Consider the following 18,817-nt stretch of genomic DNA (forward strand, 5'->3'; position numbering starts at 1 on the left):
GTCTACATCTGTGCTTCATATGTTTAACTGTTTCCAAAAACCGATATGGTGACAGCCTCACAGATGCACAACTGAAAGAGGATGGAAGAATTGATATAGCTTGGGTGCTAACATAGACAAAAGATGTATATGACCATCCACAGGAAGAGCTGACATTTCCTTAGTGCTAATGTAGACAAAGAAGTATATGGTCATCCAAAACAGAAATCGTTAACTGGCACTGTCACAGACTAGTGGGTTGTATGGCTATCCAGAAACAATATGACATTATGGAGGAACAGTCCGCTCTTGTTTCCTTTCTTGTTCATTTTCTTTTTTGTGTTCCCATATAATTTAGTTTTTTCTTCCTTACACCACATCCCTACAAGTACAGGTTGTGCCGGAAAGAGTGAAAGGTTCAGAATAAGAACAGATGTTGACCTCTTGAAGTCATGTTATATTTGCTGACCTTCTTTTGTTTCAAGTTTTTAGCATGGTCGCGTGTAAACACTACATACCAAAAGGTGGATGTGATATGGTATATATTGTTTTGCTTCCTTTAGATGATAGGTATGCTAGGTTCCTATGGGGTATAAAACATTAATCAATCATATTGGCATGTTTTGTAAGAAATTGGTTCTTTCTTGGTTAATAGAGGATGACGAAGAAGGCAATCTGACATCTTGTTAACCATTGACTCGTCATTTATCTCAAAAATCATGAAGGCGTGGCAATACTGCAATAACCATCTCACAGTCAGTAGATTACTTTGAGCTAATTAAGATCCATTCTACTATTAAATCAGGTATATTACAAATGAGTTTAGCACAAGGAATACTAAGACTCGGTCACCCATGGGCAAAGCCATAAAAGGTCTTCCCAGTTTGTACCAAGCATCAATACCCCTAGACAAACATTGAGTTTCTGCTACCACTAAGGACTCTAGATATGCGACCAAGTGAATAAGACTAATGTTCAGTTAAGCTATATTCCAATAGGAAAGCTCACACCTGACCTAAGCATAGAATCCACATTGCTGACATGGCGCAAATCATGTTAACGTTGATTGGGAAAGAATGTGAATGGATTACCTGGACGAGGTAGTAGAAGATGCGGAGGCCCTCCGGGTCCTTGCTGGTCTGGACGTCAACGAGGGAGCCGATCTTGGAGGTGGTGAAGGAGATGTGCTCGTTGCCCATGACAATCTCGAGCTCCTGCCTGCCGACGCGGTCGGGCTCCGGCCAGTTGCTGTCGTCCTCCTTCATTATCTGCCAATCCCAGCAGAGATTCAACCATCACCGTCGGCACAAAACCCTAACCCTAGGTCTCTGTTCGTCACTAGAAAAAGGAGGAACGCGGGGCACAAACCTCCGAGTCCTGGATGATCCTCCTCGCCTCGCGGAGCACGGAAGGGGAGACGAAGACCTCCTTGCGGATCATGGTGTCGTTCTTGTAGTTGGAGTTGTTGGCGTAGCGGAGCTTGCCGTCGGGGCGGAACTCGAACTCGAGGAACTCGTGCCCGAACTTGCCCTTGTGCCCCACGTAGTACCGCAGGTAGAACTCCGCCCCGCCTGCCTCCTCGCCGGCTCCGTTGCCCGCGCCGCCGACCGCCGCCATGGTTTTCTCTCTCTTCGTAGGGGGCGGAGAGGTTGCAGCGCCGCTATGTTCGTGCTCGGCACTTCGTCTGAACCTTGGGACGTTTACTGGACCTCCCCTTTCTGTTTATTCTTCCTTCTTTGGGCCACCGTCTTCAAATTTGGGCCCATAGACGGCCTGCGATAGGCGCGAATTTGTCTCAAAAAAACAAAACTGCACCTCGTTTTCATTACCCTTCAAACTTTTCGTCAAAAAACAAACAAACAAAAAACTCGTCGCTTTCATTGCTCCTTTCCTTTGTTTGTGACTCCGTTTGAGCCTGTCACCGATGGCACAGATGATTTCACACGCCAAGGTACCAATGACGGGATCAAGCTGCATCAATTTATCCCCTTGCATCAATTTATGCTCGAACCACGGAGATTGCAATCGAGATTGGTAGAGTTGAACTTTTACATTGTACTGGTCCTAAACGGTTCGCACGCCCCGCAAGCATTTCATCAATTTATACTTTGGAACATTAATCTGCAAGCATGAAGGAGCAACATGGCCTCCAAATGCTCGCCTTAGTGTAATAGCGTGCGCCATTGGACGGGGTCGCTCATCAAAAGTGTGTTTGTACGCAAAATTCTACATAGGTGGAAGAGTCGACACCTAAGAGACTAACATACATGGATCACTCATCTCTAGCTAGCCGACTAAGGGCTTGTTCGGATGTCCTCCAGCTTCGCTGGATTCGCAAATCTCGCTCTATTCCCCAATGCCAACTTCTTGCACGGATTGCGATCGATGGAAAATTGTTCGGCTCCTCGCTCCAGCTTCTCGTGCGCGCGAGCAGGCCAACCTGCCTGGGTGGGCTGTGTTGGAAATATTAGCACTTTTTCGATTAGACTTATCCACGAGTTAACAGTAAGCATGGCATAAAAGGTATGCATCTCATAACGATACCTAAGCATACTAGCACGTGCAGAACATAGAATCGAACCTTCTATGAGCAGCACATATACGGCAAGCATAAGTACGAGCAAACGAGGGATGAACAGATCATACCCTCCGGTTGGCCAGGCCAATGCAGCGGCTGCAGCAGCAGCCTCGGCGTCGTCCGTGGCCTTCTTCTTAGCGGCGGCGGCGTCGACCATGGTGTCGATGCAGAGGAAGTAGTGGAAGCAGAGGCGGACGGAGTTGGGGACGGATCGGGAGCAGTCGCGTCGAGACGCTCCCCAAAAACCTTATTGCCGTTCTCCCGGGCAGGATCTCAAACGACAGGGTTCCGGAGGCACCTGCTCTCCCGACCAGCCGTGCACGCGGACGTCGGGATGGGATCGCCGGAGGCAGCACGGAGTGAGGAACAGTAGATGACGGCTAGGTCACGCGAGAGGGAGTGAATGAACCGAACTAGGTTACTTCACTGGCCAGAGCCTTCTTATATAGTCCGTAAGGAAGAAAGCCGTGAGCCTTGCCGAGGCCCACGGCCGAGTCGGTGGTCGCACTCCCGGCAAGGGAGTCGACGAATACGCGGGTCCTGGCAAGGGAGTCGACGAATCCCGGCAATGCAAGTCAACCTACAGTCCAACGTCTTGGACAGTGGCCCATATGTTAGCGACTCGTTAATTAATCCCTGATTAATTCATTCATTCCTGAGCGGCAAAAATAAGCTTCGGCTCGGCTCATTCCCGCAAACGGCGGCGCGCGCGCGCGTCGTGGCGAGGCGGACGGAGGAGGAGGAGGAGGAGCGCGCGTGTACCACTCCTCTTCCCAAGCTCCCAATGGCAAGTGGTAGAGCAGCCCTTATAAAGGGGTCTCAACTCTCCTCAACTAGCAAGGTGGGACTAAACTTCCCACCACCTGCCATCTCATACATGAGCCTCAAGATTAACTAGGGATTAGTGTCTTATATGGGCCTAAGCCCATCCATAATCCAACAATCCCCCACCAGATCTCGAGGCACATAAGTTTGTCAACTGTTCCAAACAATGTTTGATATACTAGATTTTTTAGTGGAGACTGTTAAGTTGAACTTCCACCTAGAGCAACAGGATTAGACTTCTTCACAACTGAACAATGGACTATGCCTTGAATTGTCAGTTTGGCGTGCAGAAGTTTCGCCTATTGTCAGTTGATACGTGGCTGCCGAAGGCTAAACCCCACGGGTGGAGCCTATTAGTCATACTCCATACCTTCATGAGCTTACTAGAGATTGCCCAATCTCATAGACTGTGACCAGCAGTCGGGCTCATATAGGTGTGTTCCTCCAAAGAATGCTCTGTAGTTTAGCATCTTGCTTACACAAGCTTTGGAACACATTAAGACAAAAGTCAGCCTGCCTTACAGAATTGAGAGTATTGTGCATCTGCAACGGAGTGGGTTAATTAAGGATACTCTTCTCAGTTGACCGCTGGATTGTTTTCTCAGGTCCTAATTCATGGGATCTCCGATCACATAGGTTGGGTTACCCCCATGGCAACTTACGTGGGTCTCATACCCATCTCCCTCGATGCATTTTCTATCACAATCCGTGATAGCCCTTTCGTAAAAGGGTCTGCCAGATTCTTAGCCGTCTGGATATAATCCAACGCAATTACTCCAGAGTTTCTTGATTTTCTGACAGATTTCAATCTTCTTCTTATGTGCTTTGTGGATTTCATGTTGTCCTTTGAACTCTTAGCCTTGGCAATCACTGTTTGATTGTCACAGTTCATAAAGACAGCCGGCACTGGTTTATCAACCACCGGCAAATCCATCAAAAGCTGTCGAAGCCATTCTGCTTCGACGCATGATGTGTCTAATGCTGTGAGTTCTGCTTCCATAGTCGATCTGGTTAAGATCGTCTGCTTGCAAGACTTCCAGGAAACAACACCACCACCAAGTGTGAAGACATGTCCACTAGTGGCTTTCATCTCATCAGCATCAGATATCCAATTTGAATCACTATACCCCTCAAGTATCATCGGGTACCCAGAATAGTGAATTCCATAGTTCGTAGTACCTTGCAAATAACGCATCACTCGCTCAACAGCATGCCAGTGCACATCTCCTGGATTGGAAACAAACCGGCTCAGTTTGCACACAGCAAACGAGATGTCAGGACGAGTAGCACATTCTAGGTACATCAGTGAACCAACCACTTGAGAATATCTCAATTGATCTACAGCCGTACCTTCGAACTTTCGAATCCGCACGCTAGGATCATATGGTGTTGCAGAAGGTTTGCAGTCCGAATATCCAAAACGGCTCAAAATCTTCTCAACATAGTGGGATTGCAAAAGTGCAATTCCACCCTCAGAATTTCTCAGTAGCTTGATGTTCAGGATAACATCAGCCACACCTAGGTCCTTCATCTCAAAGTTGTGAGATAGAAAAGACTTACCTCCTCAATGACCTTGAGGTGGGTCCCGAATATCAGTTTGTCATCGACATACAGACACAGTATAACTCCTTCGCCCCCACCATAGCGATAGTATACACATTTGTCAGCTTCGTTCACAACAAAGCCAGCAGATGTCAGAGTAGTGTTGAACTTCTCATGCCATTGCTTAGGCGCTTGTTTCGGGCCATACAAAGATTTCACTAGCTTACACACCTTACCTTCCTGACCATTTACTACAAAGCCATCCGGCTGTTGCATGTAAATTTCCTCGTCTAGCTCTCCGTTAAGGAAAGCCGTCTTAACGTCCATCTGATGAACGAGAAGACCATGCGAGGCAGCCAAAGCGAGTAACACTCGAATGGTTGTCAGTCTAGCCACAGGTGAATAAGTGTCAAAGAAATTCTCTTCTTCTTTCTGGGTATAACCCTTGGCCACAAGCCTAGCCTTGTACTTCTCAACAGTACCATCGGGCCAAAGCTTCGTTTTGAACACCCACTTACATCCTAATGGTCGACAACCATAAGGACGATCAGTGATCTACCATGTCCTGTTAGCCAAGATGGAATCCATCTCACTACGGACCGCATCCTTCCAGTAGTCAGCATCCGGAGATGCATAAACTTTTGAAATGGAGCTAGGGGTATCATCATCCACGAGGTACACGAGGAAATCATCACCAAAGGACTTTGCAGTCCTTTGTCTCTTGCTCCTAACAGGAGCTTCCTCGTCATCCTCCGTGGAACTCTTATCACTTTTATGTTCATAATATTCCATCAGAATAGCAGGTTCAGGAGTCTCATCAGATTCCAGTCTAGAACTGCTTTGCATATCTTTCATGGGGAAAATATCCTCAAAGAATGTAGCATCCCTGGACTCTATAATTGTACCGACCTTCTGGTCAGGTATCTCAGATTTCACCACTAGAAATCTATAGCCAACGCTATGCTTGGCATAGCCAAGAAAACACACAGTCCACGGTCTTTGGTCCCAACTTGCGCTTTTTGATTATCGGCACATTGACTTTCGCCAAACAGCCCCAAGTGCGCAAGTAAGAGAGTGTAGTTCTTTTCTTTTACCATTGCTCATAGGGAGTAGTCTCATTATCCTTTGTGGGAACTTTATTCAGGACATGACAAGATGTCAATACAGCGTCCCCCCACCATGCCTTGGATAAACCCGATGTATCTAACATGGCGTTAACCAAATGAGTTAGAGTACGGTTTTTCCGTTCGGTAACCCCGTTTGACTGGGTGAGTAGGGAAGCGTCCTCTCATGAATAATACCATGTTCTGCACAGAATAAATCAAACTAATTAGAAAAGTACTCTCCACCACGATCAGACCGGACTCGTTTTATTTTCTTCTCAAGTTGGTTCTCAACTTCAGCCTTATAGACTTTAAAGTAGTGTAGAGCCTCATCCTTAGTATTTAACAAATACGCATAGCAGAATCTAGTGGAATCATCAATCAGAGTCATGAAGTATTTCTTTCCACCTTCAGTCAACACACCATTCATCTCACAGAGATCTGAATGTATGAGCTCTAGAGGTGCCAGGTGTCTCTCCTTCGCAGGCTTGTGAGGCTTACGAGGTTGCTTAGCTTGCACACACGCATGGCACTTAGAGCCTTTGGCTAAAGTGAAACTCGGGATTAAATCCATCTTAGCTAGCCACGTCATACAACCGAAATTTATGTGACAAAGACGTGAATGCCAAACCTCGGATTCGTTCACATTAGAATGAATTTGGTTCACAACTTTATTATAGAAATCCTCCAGGGAAAGGCAGAACAAACCACCACAATCATATCGTTTTCCAACAAATAGTCCATACCGAGATACGACTACTTTGTTAGACTCAAATACTAACTTAAACCCTTATTTACATAGAAGGGAGCCACTAACGAGATTCTTCTTTATGGCGGGGACATGCTGCACGTTCTTCAGTTGCACAATCTTTCCCAAAGTAAACTTCAGATCTACCGTGCCAACACCATGAACAGAAGCATGTGAGCCATTCCCCATCAGGATGGAACAATCTTGTGCGACCTGGTAGGAAGAAAACAAAGACACATCAGCACACACATGAATATTGGCCCCAGTGTCAATCCACCAATCGGTGGACTGACAAACTGAAAGTATGGTAAACAGATTACCATACCCAGATGCCGCATCATTGTTGCTCAGAGTGACATTCACAGACTTGGAGTCCTGTGCTGGCTTCTTGTACTTGTTTGGGCACTTGTTTGCCCAATGTTCATCTGAACCACAAGTAAAGAAGCCGTCTCTCTTTTTGTCTTTCTTCTTACCCTTCCTCTTAAAGGTAGTATTCTGTTGGACAGAGTTCTTTCCCTTGAACTTGTGGAAGTTCTTCTGCACCACATTGGCGCTAGAAGAACCCTCTGCCCCTTTCACGTGTGAGTCCTTTGCTCTCGAGTTCTGCTCAACACTGAGATGACCAATGACATCCTCAACAGAGAATTCACGTCTCAAGTGCTTGAGAGAAGTAGCAAAGTTCCTCCAACTAGGAGGGAGTTTTGCAATAATGCAACCCGCGACAAACTTTTCCGATAACTCACACTTCAGGAGCTCCAGCTCCTTAGCAATGCACTGTATCTCATGAGCCTGGTCCAATACAGAACGGTTGTCACTCCTGTAATCATGGAACTGCTTCATGGCATACAGCTCACTGCCAGCATCAGTTGCGCCGAATTTGACTTCGAGCGCATCCCACAAGTTTTTGGCAATGCCCATATGAATATAGGCGTCAACCAACTTGTCTACAATCACACTCAGAACTGCTCCCAGAAAGATTATGGTTGCCTCCCTAAACGCCTTCTCCTATTTAGGAGCAATCGTTTATGTGAGGGACACACCACCAACCCAGAACACGTTCATCGATGTGAGCCACGAGGTGGTCCTAGTCTGCCAACGCTTAAAATATGTCCCGGTAAACTTTTTCGGTTTCAGAGTAGCAGCAAAGCCTTGAATCGAAAAGTGCCTAAAATAAGGTTTTTGGATTGTTGGAAATATTAGCACTTTTACGATTAGACTTATCCACAAGTTAATAGTAAGCATGGCATAAAAGGTATGCATCTCATAGCGATACATAAGCAAACCAGCACATGCAGAACATAGAATCAAACCTTCTATGAGCAGCACATATACGGCTAGCATAAGTACGAGTAAACGAGGGATGAACAGATCATACCCTCCGGTTGGCCAGGCCAACGCGGCGGCTGCAGCATTAGCCTTGGCGTCGTCTGTGGCCTTCTTCTTAGCGGCGACGTCGTCGGCCATGGTGTTGATGTAGAGGAAGTAGTGGAAGCAAAGGCGAACGGAGTTGGGGACGGATCTGGAGCAGTCGCATCGAGACGCTCCCCAAAAACCTTATTGTCGTTCTCCCGGGCAGGATCTCGAACGACAGGGTTCCGGAGGCACCTGCTCTCCCGACCAGCCGTGCACGTAGATGTCGGGATGGGATCGCCGGAGGCAGCAGAGAGTGAGGAATAGTAGATGACGGCTAGGTCACGCGAGAGGGAGTGAGTGAACCGAATTAGGTTACTTCACTGGCCAGAGCCTTCTTATATAGTCCGTAAGGAAGAAAGTCGTGGGCCTTGCCGAGGCCCATGACCGAGTCGGCCCACTCCCGGCAAGGGAGTCAGTTGTTGTTCCCCGCAAGGGTCGCACTCCCAGCAAGGGAGTCGACGAATACGCGGGTCCCGGCAAGGGTCGCAGCCCTGGCAAGGGAGTCGACGAATCCCGGCAACGCGAGTCAGCCCACAGTCCAACGTCTTGGACAGTGGCCCACATTTTAGCGACTCGTTAATTAATCCCTGATTAATTAATTCATTCCTGAGCGGCAAAAATAAGCTTCGGCTTGTCTCATTCCCGCAATCCGCGGCGCGCACGCGTGTCGTGATGAGGCGAGGCGAGGCGTGGCAAGGCGGGCGGCGGAGGAGGAGGAGCGCGCGTGTACCGCTCCTCTTCCCAAGCTCCCAAGGGCAAGTGGTAGAGCAGCCCTTATAAAGGGGTCTCAACTCTCCTCAACTAGCAAGGTGAGACTAAACTTCCCACCACCTGCCATCTCATACATGAGCCTCAAGATTAACCAGGTATTAGTGTCTTATATGGGCCTAAGCCCATCCATAATCCAACAATCCCCCACAAGATCTCGAGGCACATAAGTTTGTCAACTATTCCAAACAATGTTTGATATACTAGAATTTTCAGTGGAGACTGTTAAGTTGAACTTCCACCTAGAGCAACAAGATTATACTTCTTAACAACTGAACAATGGACTATGCCTTGAATTGTCAGTTTGGCGTGCAGAAGTTTCGCCTATTGTGAGTTGATACGTGGCTGCCGAAGGCTAAACCCCACGGGTGGAGCCTATTAGTCATACTCCGTACCTTCTCATGAGCTTACTAGAGATTGCCCAATCTCATAGACTGTGACCAGCAGTCGGGCTCACATAGGTGTGTTCCTCCAAAGAATGCTCTGTAGGTTAGCATCTTGCTTACACAAGCTTTGGAACACATTAAGACAAAAGTCAGCCTGCCTTACAAAATTGAGAGTATTGTGCATCTCCAACGGAGTGGGTTAATTAAGTATACTCTCCTCAGTTGACCGCTAGATTGTTTTCCCAGGTCCTAATTCACGGGATCTTCGATCACATAGGCTGGTTTACGCCCATGGCAACTTATGTGGGTCTCATACCCATCTCCCTCGATGCATTTTCTATCACAATCCGTGATAGCCCTTTCGTAAAAGGGTCTGCCAGATTCTTAGCCACCTGGATATAATCCAACGCTATTACTTCGGAGTTTCTTGATTTTCTGACAAATTTCAATCTTCTTCTTATGTGCTTTGTGGATTTCATGTTGTCCTTTGAACTCTTAGTGTAAGTGCATCTAGTGCCACCCCTAGTTGGTTTTGGAGTATTGACGACAAACCTGGTTGAGGGACTAATGATTTTGTGAGAATTGCAGGATAACACATGTAGAAGTCCCTCATTGATTTAGTTTTCCTACCAGAGATGACCCCTAAAAATGTATGAAGACATTGAAGTCAAAGGTGGTATGTGAAGACATTCACATTGAAGACTATGACAAGAGAAGACATCGCGTGAAGACTATGGAGCGCGAAGACTTAGTAGTTCGTCATTCTTTTTCTTCTTTGTTGAGTCATAGGAACCACCATACAGTTAAGTGGGGTCCAAGAGAACCAGTCAGAATGACTGAAGTGATGCTTAACCAAAATCCTATGTCTTCGAGTGAAGACTATGAGAGCAAATCTTATTCAGAGTTGGATAAGTCAGCTTTGCTTGTAGCCCAAGTAAAGTTGCCATGTGTGTTTGAAATCTGACCGTTGGAACACATGTCAGTTCCTTAGTGACCCAGGGTCATTTCGGATAAATCAGGCCGGGTTGCCTAGTGGCTATAAATAGCCCACCCCTACAACCATAAACGGCTGGCTGCTCAGAGTTAGTGTACGGCTTTTGTCGTTTGAGAGCACCCCACCTCGAAGCCTTTGAGAGAGAATTCCTTGCGAGGATAAAGCCCTAAACACCCAGAGCCAAAAGAATGTTAGGCATCACTTAAGTCTTCCTGTCTGTGTGATCTGACGACTTATTACACTTGAGGACTATGAATCCTCCAGCCGATTAGGCATCGCGTTCTGAGCATCCAAGAGTCATTGTGGATCGTCGGTGAATGAAGTCTGTGAAGGTTTGGAAGTCTACCTTGAAGACTTACCAGAGTGATTGGGCGAGGACTGGGTGTCCTTAGCTCAAGGGGAATAAGGTGAAGACACGGTCTTCTGAGTTGAATCTCAGCCTCCCTAACCAGACGTACAGTTGCCACAGCAACTGGAACTGGTCCAACAAATCATTATCTTCAATGAGTCACTGATTTCATCCTTCCCATTCCTTTATTTACTGTTGGCCCTGGTGAAGTCATTGTATGATTGCATTATCTTTTTGTCTTCACGGAGTGACTGCTTGTTCTGATTGGCTTCATACTATCTTCCATCCTGATCTATACTGCCTAGCTGCTATTAGTCTTCGTGCTTTCATTTCATTGAATACTTGACTATGGCTTGCTTAGTGCAGTCTACCTTCCGCTGCATGGTAATAGGTTTATTTCTATCGTTTGTCTTCGAAACTTCCATGTTTTGAAGACTTTCCTAAAAATCTCCTATTCACCCCCCTCTAGTCGATCACTAGCACTTTCAATTGGTATCAGAGCAAGGTACTCCCTTGTTCTGTGTGATTCGGTTTAACCACCTGGAGTTTTAGCTATGTCGACTGCATGGATAATCAAAGTCTCCGCTGCGTGCCCAGTCTTCGATGAAACTGAATATCCCTACTGGAAGAATAAGATGCGCATGCATCTTGAAGCCATTGATGTCGATCTATGGTATGTCGTCAAGAATGGCGTTCCCAAGGCGGGTGAAGGTGTCACTGCTGCTGATGTCAAGAAGTTCGTTCAACTGGACTCCACTGCCAAGAACATCATTTGTGGTCATCTGACCAAAGGACAATATGGCCGTGTGAGTGCTTTGGAAACATCTAAGCTAGTCTAGGACTGGCTGTCCAAGGTCAACGAAGGCGTCTCAACCCAGAGAGATCAGAGAATCAGTGTCCTTCACAACCTCTTCAACCGCTTCAAGAGAAACGACAATGAGAATGTCCAGCTCACGTTTGATCGACTCACTAACATCACAAATGAGCTTCAAGCCCTCGGCGCTACTGAGATCACCAAGCATGAAGTCGTCAAGACACTCCTGAGATCACTTGACAGCTCGTTTGACACCTTAGCCCGGATGATTCAAGAACGTCCTGACTTCAAGACACTCGATCCGTCTGACATACTTGAAAGGCTCAACACACATGAGTTTTAGCTTTCTGAGAAAAGAGACATCTACGGTCCCAACTATGGGCGAACTCGTGCCTTGAAGGCAAAAGCTGTCTCCTCATCTGAAGAAGAATCTGACAGCAGTTCGGATGATCCTGAAGACATTGGAAAGGAGCTGGCTATGCTTGTGAAGAAGTTCCAAAAATTCACCAAGAAGAAAGGCTTCAGAAAGTCTTCACGATCAAGCTCAAGGAATGATGAAGCGTCTGCTCATGACTACAAGAAGAGAACATGCCACCAGTGCAAGAAACCTGGCCACTACATATCTGAGTGTCCGCAGTGGGACAATGAGAACAAGAAGAAGAAGAAGAAGAAGAAGAAGAAGAAGAGCGAGGAGTATGATTCTGACGACAAGAAGAAGAAGAAATACTCAAAATCTTCTTCCAAGTCTTCCTCAAAGTCTTCATCACACAAGAAGAGCTCATCTGGCAAGGCTCGTGCGTTTGTTGGCAAGGAAATGGATTCAGAGGAGGAGTCCGCTTCTGAGGAGGCGGAGGTGGAGTCTGAGGAGGAGTCCAATTCTGGCGTTGCAAGTCTGGCTACAGCATGCGTTGTCAAGTCCATCTTCAACACTGAAGACAATGACTTCATCACCGACACCGATGCAAATGACAAGGACTACTCCGCTCCCACCTACTGCTTCATGGCACGTGGTGCCAAGGTAAACACACGCACTACTCACTATCAAACATCCAGTGAAGATGACTCTGATTGTGGTTCCAAACCCAGCTACAAAACACTTGCTAAAATTGCAACTGAACAACAGAAAGCTATGGAACATATTCAAAAACTGTTAGACAAAAGCGATGACCTGTTAGACGCTGAAATGACTCGATCACAGTCCTTAATTGAAGACATAAAAAATCTTCATGTTAAGTATGAGGAACTTGAAAGTCGTCATGAAACGCTCTCAAAAACTCATGAAAAGCTTTCCTATGATTATCTTCAAAGGAAGCAAGATCTTGAGAAATTGAGAGCGGCTCATGAAGATCTTCAAAAGGAAAACGAGTCTCTTTGCGCCAAATAGATCAGTTCCGCTCAGGAAGGATTTGAACCACCATGTCTTAAATGCATTGAGTGTGACAACGCTACTTCTGTTGCTGGATGTTCTACTGCTGCTACTATTGCAATATCTTCAACTGTTGATGTGGTAACTAACCCCTCTGCTGAGGATACCACTGCTATTGCTGATGAAAATGCTAGGTTGAAGACATTGCTTGAAACAGGGATGTACAAAAGTCTCAAAGGGCATTAGACACTATGTGATGTCCTCAAAAGGCAGATCCTGAACCCAAACCCTAGGAAAGAGGGTCTTGGGTTCGAAAGGAAAATGAATGTTGATGGCTCTTACTGGAAACCTGAGCAGTACCCCAAAACCACATGGGTTGCTGCAAAGGAACCTTTAGTGGATCCATCCACCCTGTCTGGCTTCACTTGTGCTAATCCCATTGTTATTGATGAATCCTTTGATGCAAACTATAAACTGTTTAAGAATAAGAATGGTGAAGTGTTTGCCAGGTATATTGGTACTAACTGCAGGAATGGGCCACCTACGAAGAAAGTCTGAGTGCCGAAAAGGTTGTTGGAGAATCTTCCTGTGAATGTCGTCATGACACCACAAGTCAAGAAGACAAACCCCAGACCACAGGCTTCATATGGTCCAAAGGCTTCATACAGACAAAGGACTCACCTGAGTCGCACTAATGCAAATGTTTTGCAGGGAAGCCATACTCAGGCCTATGAATATGAGCGCGTTTCATCAAACCGCCATGTTCATAAGACCAAGAACTACTCTGCTTATTCTTATGAGTACTATTGTCCACCTACAAGACTTTTTGCTAGGGCTCCAAAGCCAAAGTTCTCAGATGCTGCACTTAGACTCATTGCTTCGAAGCCACCCTTGAAGATGTGGGTGACTAAGAAAGCTTAACTCTCTTTTGCAGGGAAAGCTCTCCATCCGAAAATCAAATTCGTCTGAAGCTATTGCTGGGGACCTTAAACATCTTGTAGGGCACAAGATCAAATGCCCAAATGGTCTTATTATGTATTTTGTTCCTGAGTCGCTTGCTACTTGCCCTATGAGTCCTAACCTCGATCTAAGCTTTCATAATCCACTTGCTCGTCAAATGTTTATGCTTCACAATTCTCTTCGTGAAGCCTATCCCCCTAACTACACTGTAGGGTATGACACCAGCTGCTTCAGAATGGATTATTGATAGTGGGTGTACTAATCACATGACTAGCAAGCGAAGTCTTCTCATGGACTCAACTTTACGTCCATCTGACAAGAGTCACATCACATTTGCTGATACTGGTAAAAGCAAGGTATTGGGTCTAGGTACAGTTGCAATCTCAAGGGATCAAGACATGGATAAAGTGATGTTTATTGAATCCCTTGGTTTCAACTTAATGTCTGTCTCAATGCTTTGCGATTTAAACATGATTGTGATATTTGGAAAATATCGTTGCCTGGTTCTAATGGAATCTGACAAGTCTCTAGTCTTTGAAGGGTATCGAAAAGATGATTTGTACGAGGTAGATTTCTCAGCAGGACCACAGCTTGCCGTATGTCTTCTAGCAAAAGCTTCTGAATGCTGGCTCTGGCATCAGAGGCTAGGGCATGCTGGCTTGAGGAACTTGCACACTCTTGCAAGGAAGAAGCATGTCATAGGCATCGAGGGCGTCAAGTTCAAGAAGGATCACTTATGCGGTGCCTGTGAAGCAGGAAAGATGACGAGGGCCAAGAATCTCTCGAAGACAATTATGACAACGACTCAACCCTTCGAACTGCTCCACATGGACCTTTTCGGTCCCACTCATTACTCAACTCTTACTACTACTGCTTGTCTCTATGGCTTTGTCATTGTTGATGATTATTCAAGATATACTTGGGTGCATATAATCCTCTACAAGACTGAAGTGCAGGATGCCTTCAGACGCTTCGCCAATCGATCCATGAACAACTATGGCGTCAAGATCAAGCACATCAGAAGTGACAATGGCACTGAATTCAAGAACACTGGCCTAGACACTTATCTTGATACTTTGGGCATCACTCATGAATTATCAGCTCCATACACGCCGTAGCAGAATGGCGTCGTGGAACACAAGAACATAACACCTATTGAGATGGCCCGGACGATGCTTGATGAATACAAGACTCCAAGAAAGTTCTGGCCTGAAGCCATTGACACTGCATGCCATATCATCAACCATGTTTATCTTCACAAGCTTCTGAACAAGACATCCTATGAGCTCCTTACTGGCAAGAAGGCGAATGTCAGTTACTTCAGAGTATTTGGTGCCAGGTGCTGGATCAAGGATCCACATCACACTTCAAAATTTGCACCGAAAGAACATGAAGGTTTTATGCTTGGATATGGGAAGGATTCGCACTCCTACAGAGTCTTCAACCTCTTTCACTATAAAGTGGTTGAAATGATGGATGTGCGGTTCGATGAGACTAATGGCTCGCAAAGAGAGCACCCGCCAAATGTGCTAGATGAAGCTCCATCTAGTGAAACCATCAAACTCATGGGAACTGGAGAAATCATACCGTCTGAAGCTCAGCCTGAAGAGGAACTCATCATCTCTGCACCAGATCAACCTGAAGACAATGCTCAGCCTGACGACAATCCTTCTAACAATGACAATGATCAGCAAGAACAAAATCTTCGTCTTGTTCATCCCTGTGTTGCAAATGAAGTACATATTGAGAGAATAATTGATAGCATCAATGCACCAGGTCCACTCACTCGTTCAAGGGCAACACAGCTAGCAAATTTCTGTGGGCACTTCACATTCGTCTCAATATTTGAACCCAAGAAAGTTGATGAAGCCTTCATGGAACCTGAATGGATTCAAGCACAATATAATAGGCACTAAATGGATATATCGCAACAAGCAAGATGAGCATGGTCAAGTTGTCAGAAACAAAGCTCGTCTCGTTGCTCAAGGATATACTCAAGTTGAAGGGATTGACTTCGATGAAACATTTGCTCCTGTGGCTAGGCTTGAAGCTATACGCATACTGTTGGCCTATGCAAATCATCATAACATTCTTTTGTATCAAATGGATGTGAAGATTGAAGAAGAAGTGTATGTTGCACAACCACCTGGCTTTGAAGATCCAAAACATCCTGACATGGTCTACAAACTCAACAAGGCACTGTATGGCCTTAAACAAGCCCCTCGAGCTTGGTATGACACACTCAAAGACTTTCCTGAAGAGCAAAGGCTTCAAACCTGGTTCCCTGGATACCACTCTCTTCACGAAGACATATGATGGTGAACTGTTTGTGTTCCAAATATATGTGGATGACATTATCTTCGCTGCACTAACCAGAAATACAGTGAAGAGTTTGGATATATGATGCAAGAGCAATATCAGATGTCCATGATGGGTGAGCTGAAGTTCTTCCTTGGTCTTCAAATACGCCAGCAACGCAACGACATCTTCATATCTCAAGAGAAATACCTCAAAGATTGCCTGAAGAAATTTGGAATGCAAGACTACAAAGGCTACACGACGCCAATGCCAGCCAAACACCATATGGGTCCCGACGACAATGGTAAAGAGTTCGATAAAAAGGTATATCGCTCCATGATTGGTTCTTTGCTTTATTTATGTGCATCTAGGCCAGATATCATGCTTAGTGTTTGCATGTGTGCTCGGTTCCAAGTGGCACCAAAGGAATCGCATCACTTAGCTATGAAGCGAATTCTTAGATATTTGGCTCACACCCCAACACTAGGATTGTGGTATCCAAAGGGCTCAGAGTTTGATATAGTTGGATTCTCGGATGCTGATTATGCTGGTGACAAGGTGGATCGCAAATCTACATCATGCACATGTCATTTTCTGGGACGATCACTTGTATGTTGGTCTTCAAAGAAGCAGAACTGTGTATCTCTCTCCACTGCTGAATCTGAATACATTGCTGCTGGATCTTGCTGCGCTCAACTTCTATGGATGAAGCAAACACTCAAGGACTATGGCATTCATCTAAAGCAAGTGCCACTCTACTGAGACAACGAGAGCGCCATCAAGATTGCCAATAACCCAGTTCAGCACTCGAAGACAAAAGCACATTGAAATTCATCATCACTTTCTCAGAGATCATGTTATGAAGGAAGATATTGGTATCATACACGTCAACACTGAAGAGCAATTGGCAGATATCTTCACAAAGCCCTTGGATGAGAAGAGGTTTTGCAAGTTACAGTGTGAGCTAAATATCTTGGAATCCTCAAATGTCCTGTGATCAGGCACACTTCCTAACACTTGTGCATGTTGATGACTTAGACGTGCAACACACGAAGTAACGTATGTCTTAAATCAATGAAGACTTGCATTCTGAGTGTGAATACATTAACGAGGAATTTGACTTCAGAGCGCCACGAAAGTTGTGCGCCGTGTCTGGGTCTAATACTTCCTATACGGTGGGTAACGCCACCACAAAATTCTTCCCTAAGAAGTGTTTCTCACATGGCGTTACATTTGCAAAGTCTTCGCTTTCTGTTTGTCTTCAATGTTAACATGACCTCATGTTTATCTTCAAAGTACTGATTTGGTTTCTGTACTATACAACATTCACTTATAGCTATGGCTTCTTACTGAATTTTTTGAACTAAGTGAATGTGATCAGACCCTAACCCCTCTATGATTCTTTCCTAAGTCTATCTATCCAAATCATATGCATCCTATTGACACTGTCAAAATATCTTCTCTGCATCCTTGTCAGCAGAAGACACAGAGACAAACATTAATCCGTTTTCAATGCTAAATCCTTTCACCTGAAACCCGGAGAAGTGGGAATGACCACCCGACAATACAGGCATGCGTGGGAACGTGGAACAACATCCGATGTGTTGCATGATAGCCATGTGTCGTTCAGGTGTGAACCGCCAGGGGCACCTGTGTAATAACACTGTACCGTCCCTGTCCCTATATATACACGCCTCACCCCAGTCATTATCCTTTCTTCCACTCTCGCACAAACCCAAGCGCCACCGCTAGCCCTCAACGACGTCGGCGATGAAGCGCTTAGCTGCCGCGACCTCACCGACGCCGTCTTCACATCGGCCGCGGACATCGTCTTCTCCGCTGTCGTCGTAGGTGTCCTCCGTCGCCAAGTTACGGCACGGAAGACCGAACTGCTCGGCCTCCTCTCCCACTCCGTCTAGCAGTTCTTCGTGTGGTAAATAAAACCTCCTTTTTACAGCCCCTTTGATCCTACAGATTCATCATTTTCTACCACAAGCAGTTTCTATTCACACAAGTTGGATCTATTTCATACTGCATCTCATAATATGCCTAGTATGTTCACTTATGCTTCACAAAGTAGTTAGATTCCTCACTTGTACTTATTCGCGGATTCGTACAAATCTAGAACCAACTCTCTATCTATGAGTGAATGTCTTCGCACTATGAGGTCAATGTCTTCTAAACTGATTTATCTTCAAAATCTTCTGAGAATGCATATGACCTCTTCCCCTTCCCTCGCACCTTAATGCTGTCACAGGTACATGTCCGTGGGAGAATCCCTTGGTTCTCATAGTCTGCATTCATTTGCAGAATTCTTACAACATCACATAAACTCCCCCGAAGCCAGTTCTTGTCTGACCAGTAGACGGAAGACTTTGACAGTTTTGAAGCCTTTCAGTTTACACTTCATGGCACCAGAAAAATCTGCAAGGAAGGGTGGCAGACAGCGTCGTGGCAACACCTCAAGAGATTTGCCTCCTAACCTCTATGATCTGTACAAGACAGATCAAGAGGAGGACTACAATCAGCGAAAAACTCGAATCCAATGGATTCGAAGATATTGGGCAAAATAGTGGTTCAAGTACAGGTTCGTGACCCAAGAGTATGCTGAGAAGAATGCCATCAAGCGACCATGGGGAGACATCCTATACAAAAATCGTCAACCCAGGTCCAGAGCTGAAGCCATTGAACAAG

General features: G+C 45.7%; 1 protein-coding gene across 1 annotated transcript in view; it reads right to left on the reverse strand.

Annotated features, from left to right (window-relative positions):
* The window catches only part of LOC119330037 (protein mago nashi homolog 2), a 3,416-nt gene extending 1,745 nt beyond the window's left edge, over positions 1–1,671 (reverse strand). The window contains exons 1-2 of the mRNA XM_037603143.1: positions 1,348–1,671; positions 1,071–1,247 (exon numbers count right to left, since the gene is read on the reverse strand). Coding sequence (XP_037459040.1) covers positions 1,071–1,247; positions 1,348–1,596 — 426 coding nt within the window. The 5' untranslated portion in view covers positions 1,597–1,671. The remainder of the gene's footprint in view (positions 1–1,070; positions 1,248–1,347) is intronic.
* Positions 1,672–18,817: the final 17,146 nt, after the last annotated feature.

The sequence above is a fragment of the Triticum dicoccoides genome, chromosome 7A, assembly GCF_002162155.2.
Source record: "Triticum dicoccoides isolate Atlit2015 ecotype Zavitan chromosome 7A, WEW_v2.0, whole genome shotgun sequence".
In the NCBI taxonomy this organism is placed as follows: Eukaryota; Viridiplantae; Streptophyta; class Magnoliopsida; order Poales; family Poaceae; genus Triticum; species Triticum dicoccoides.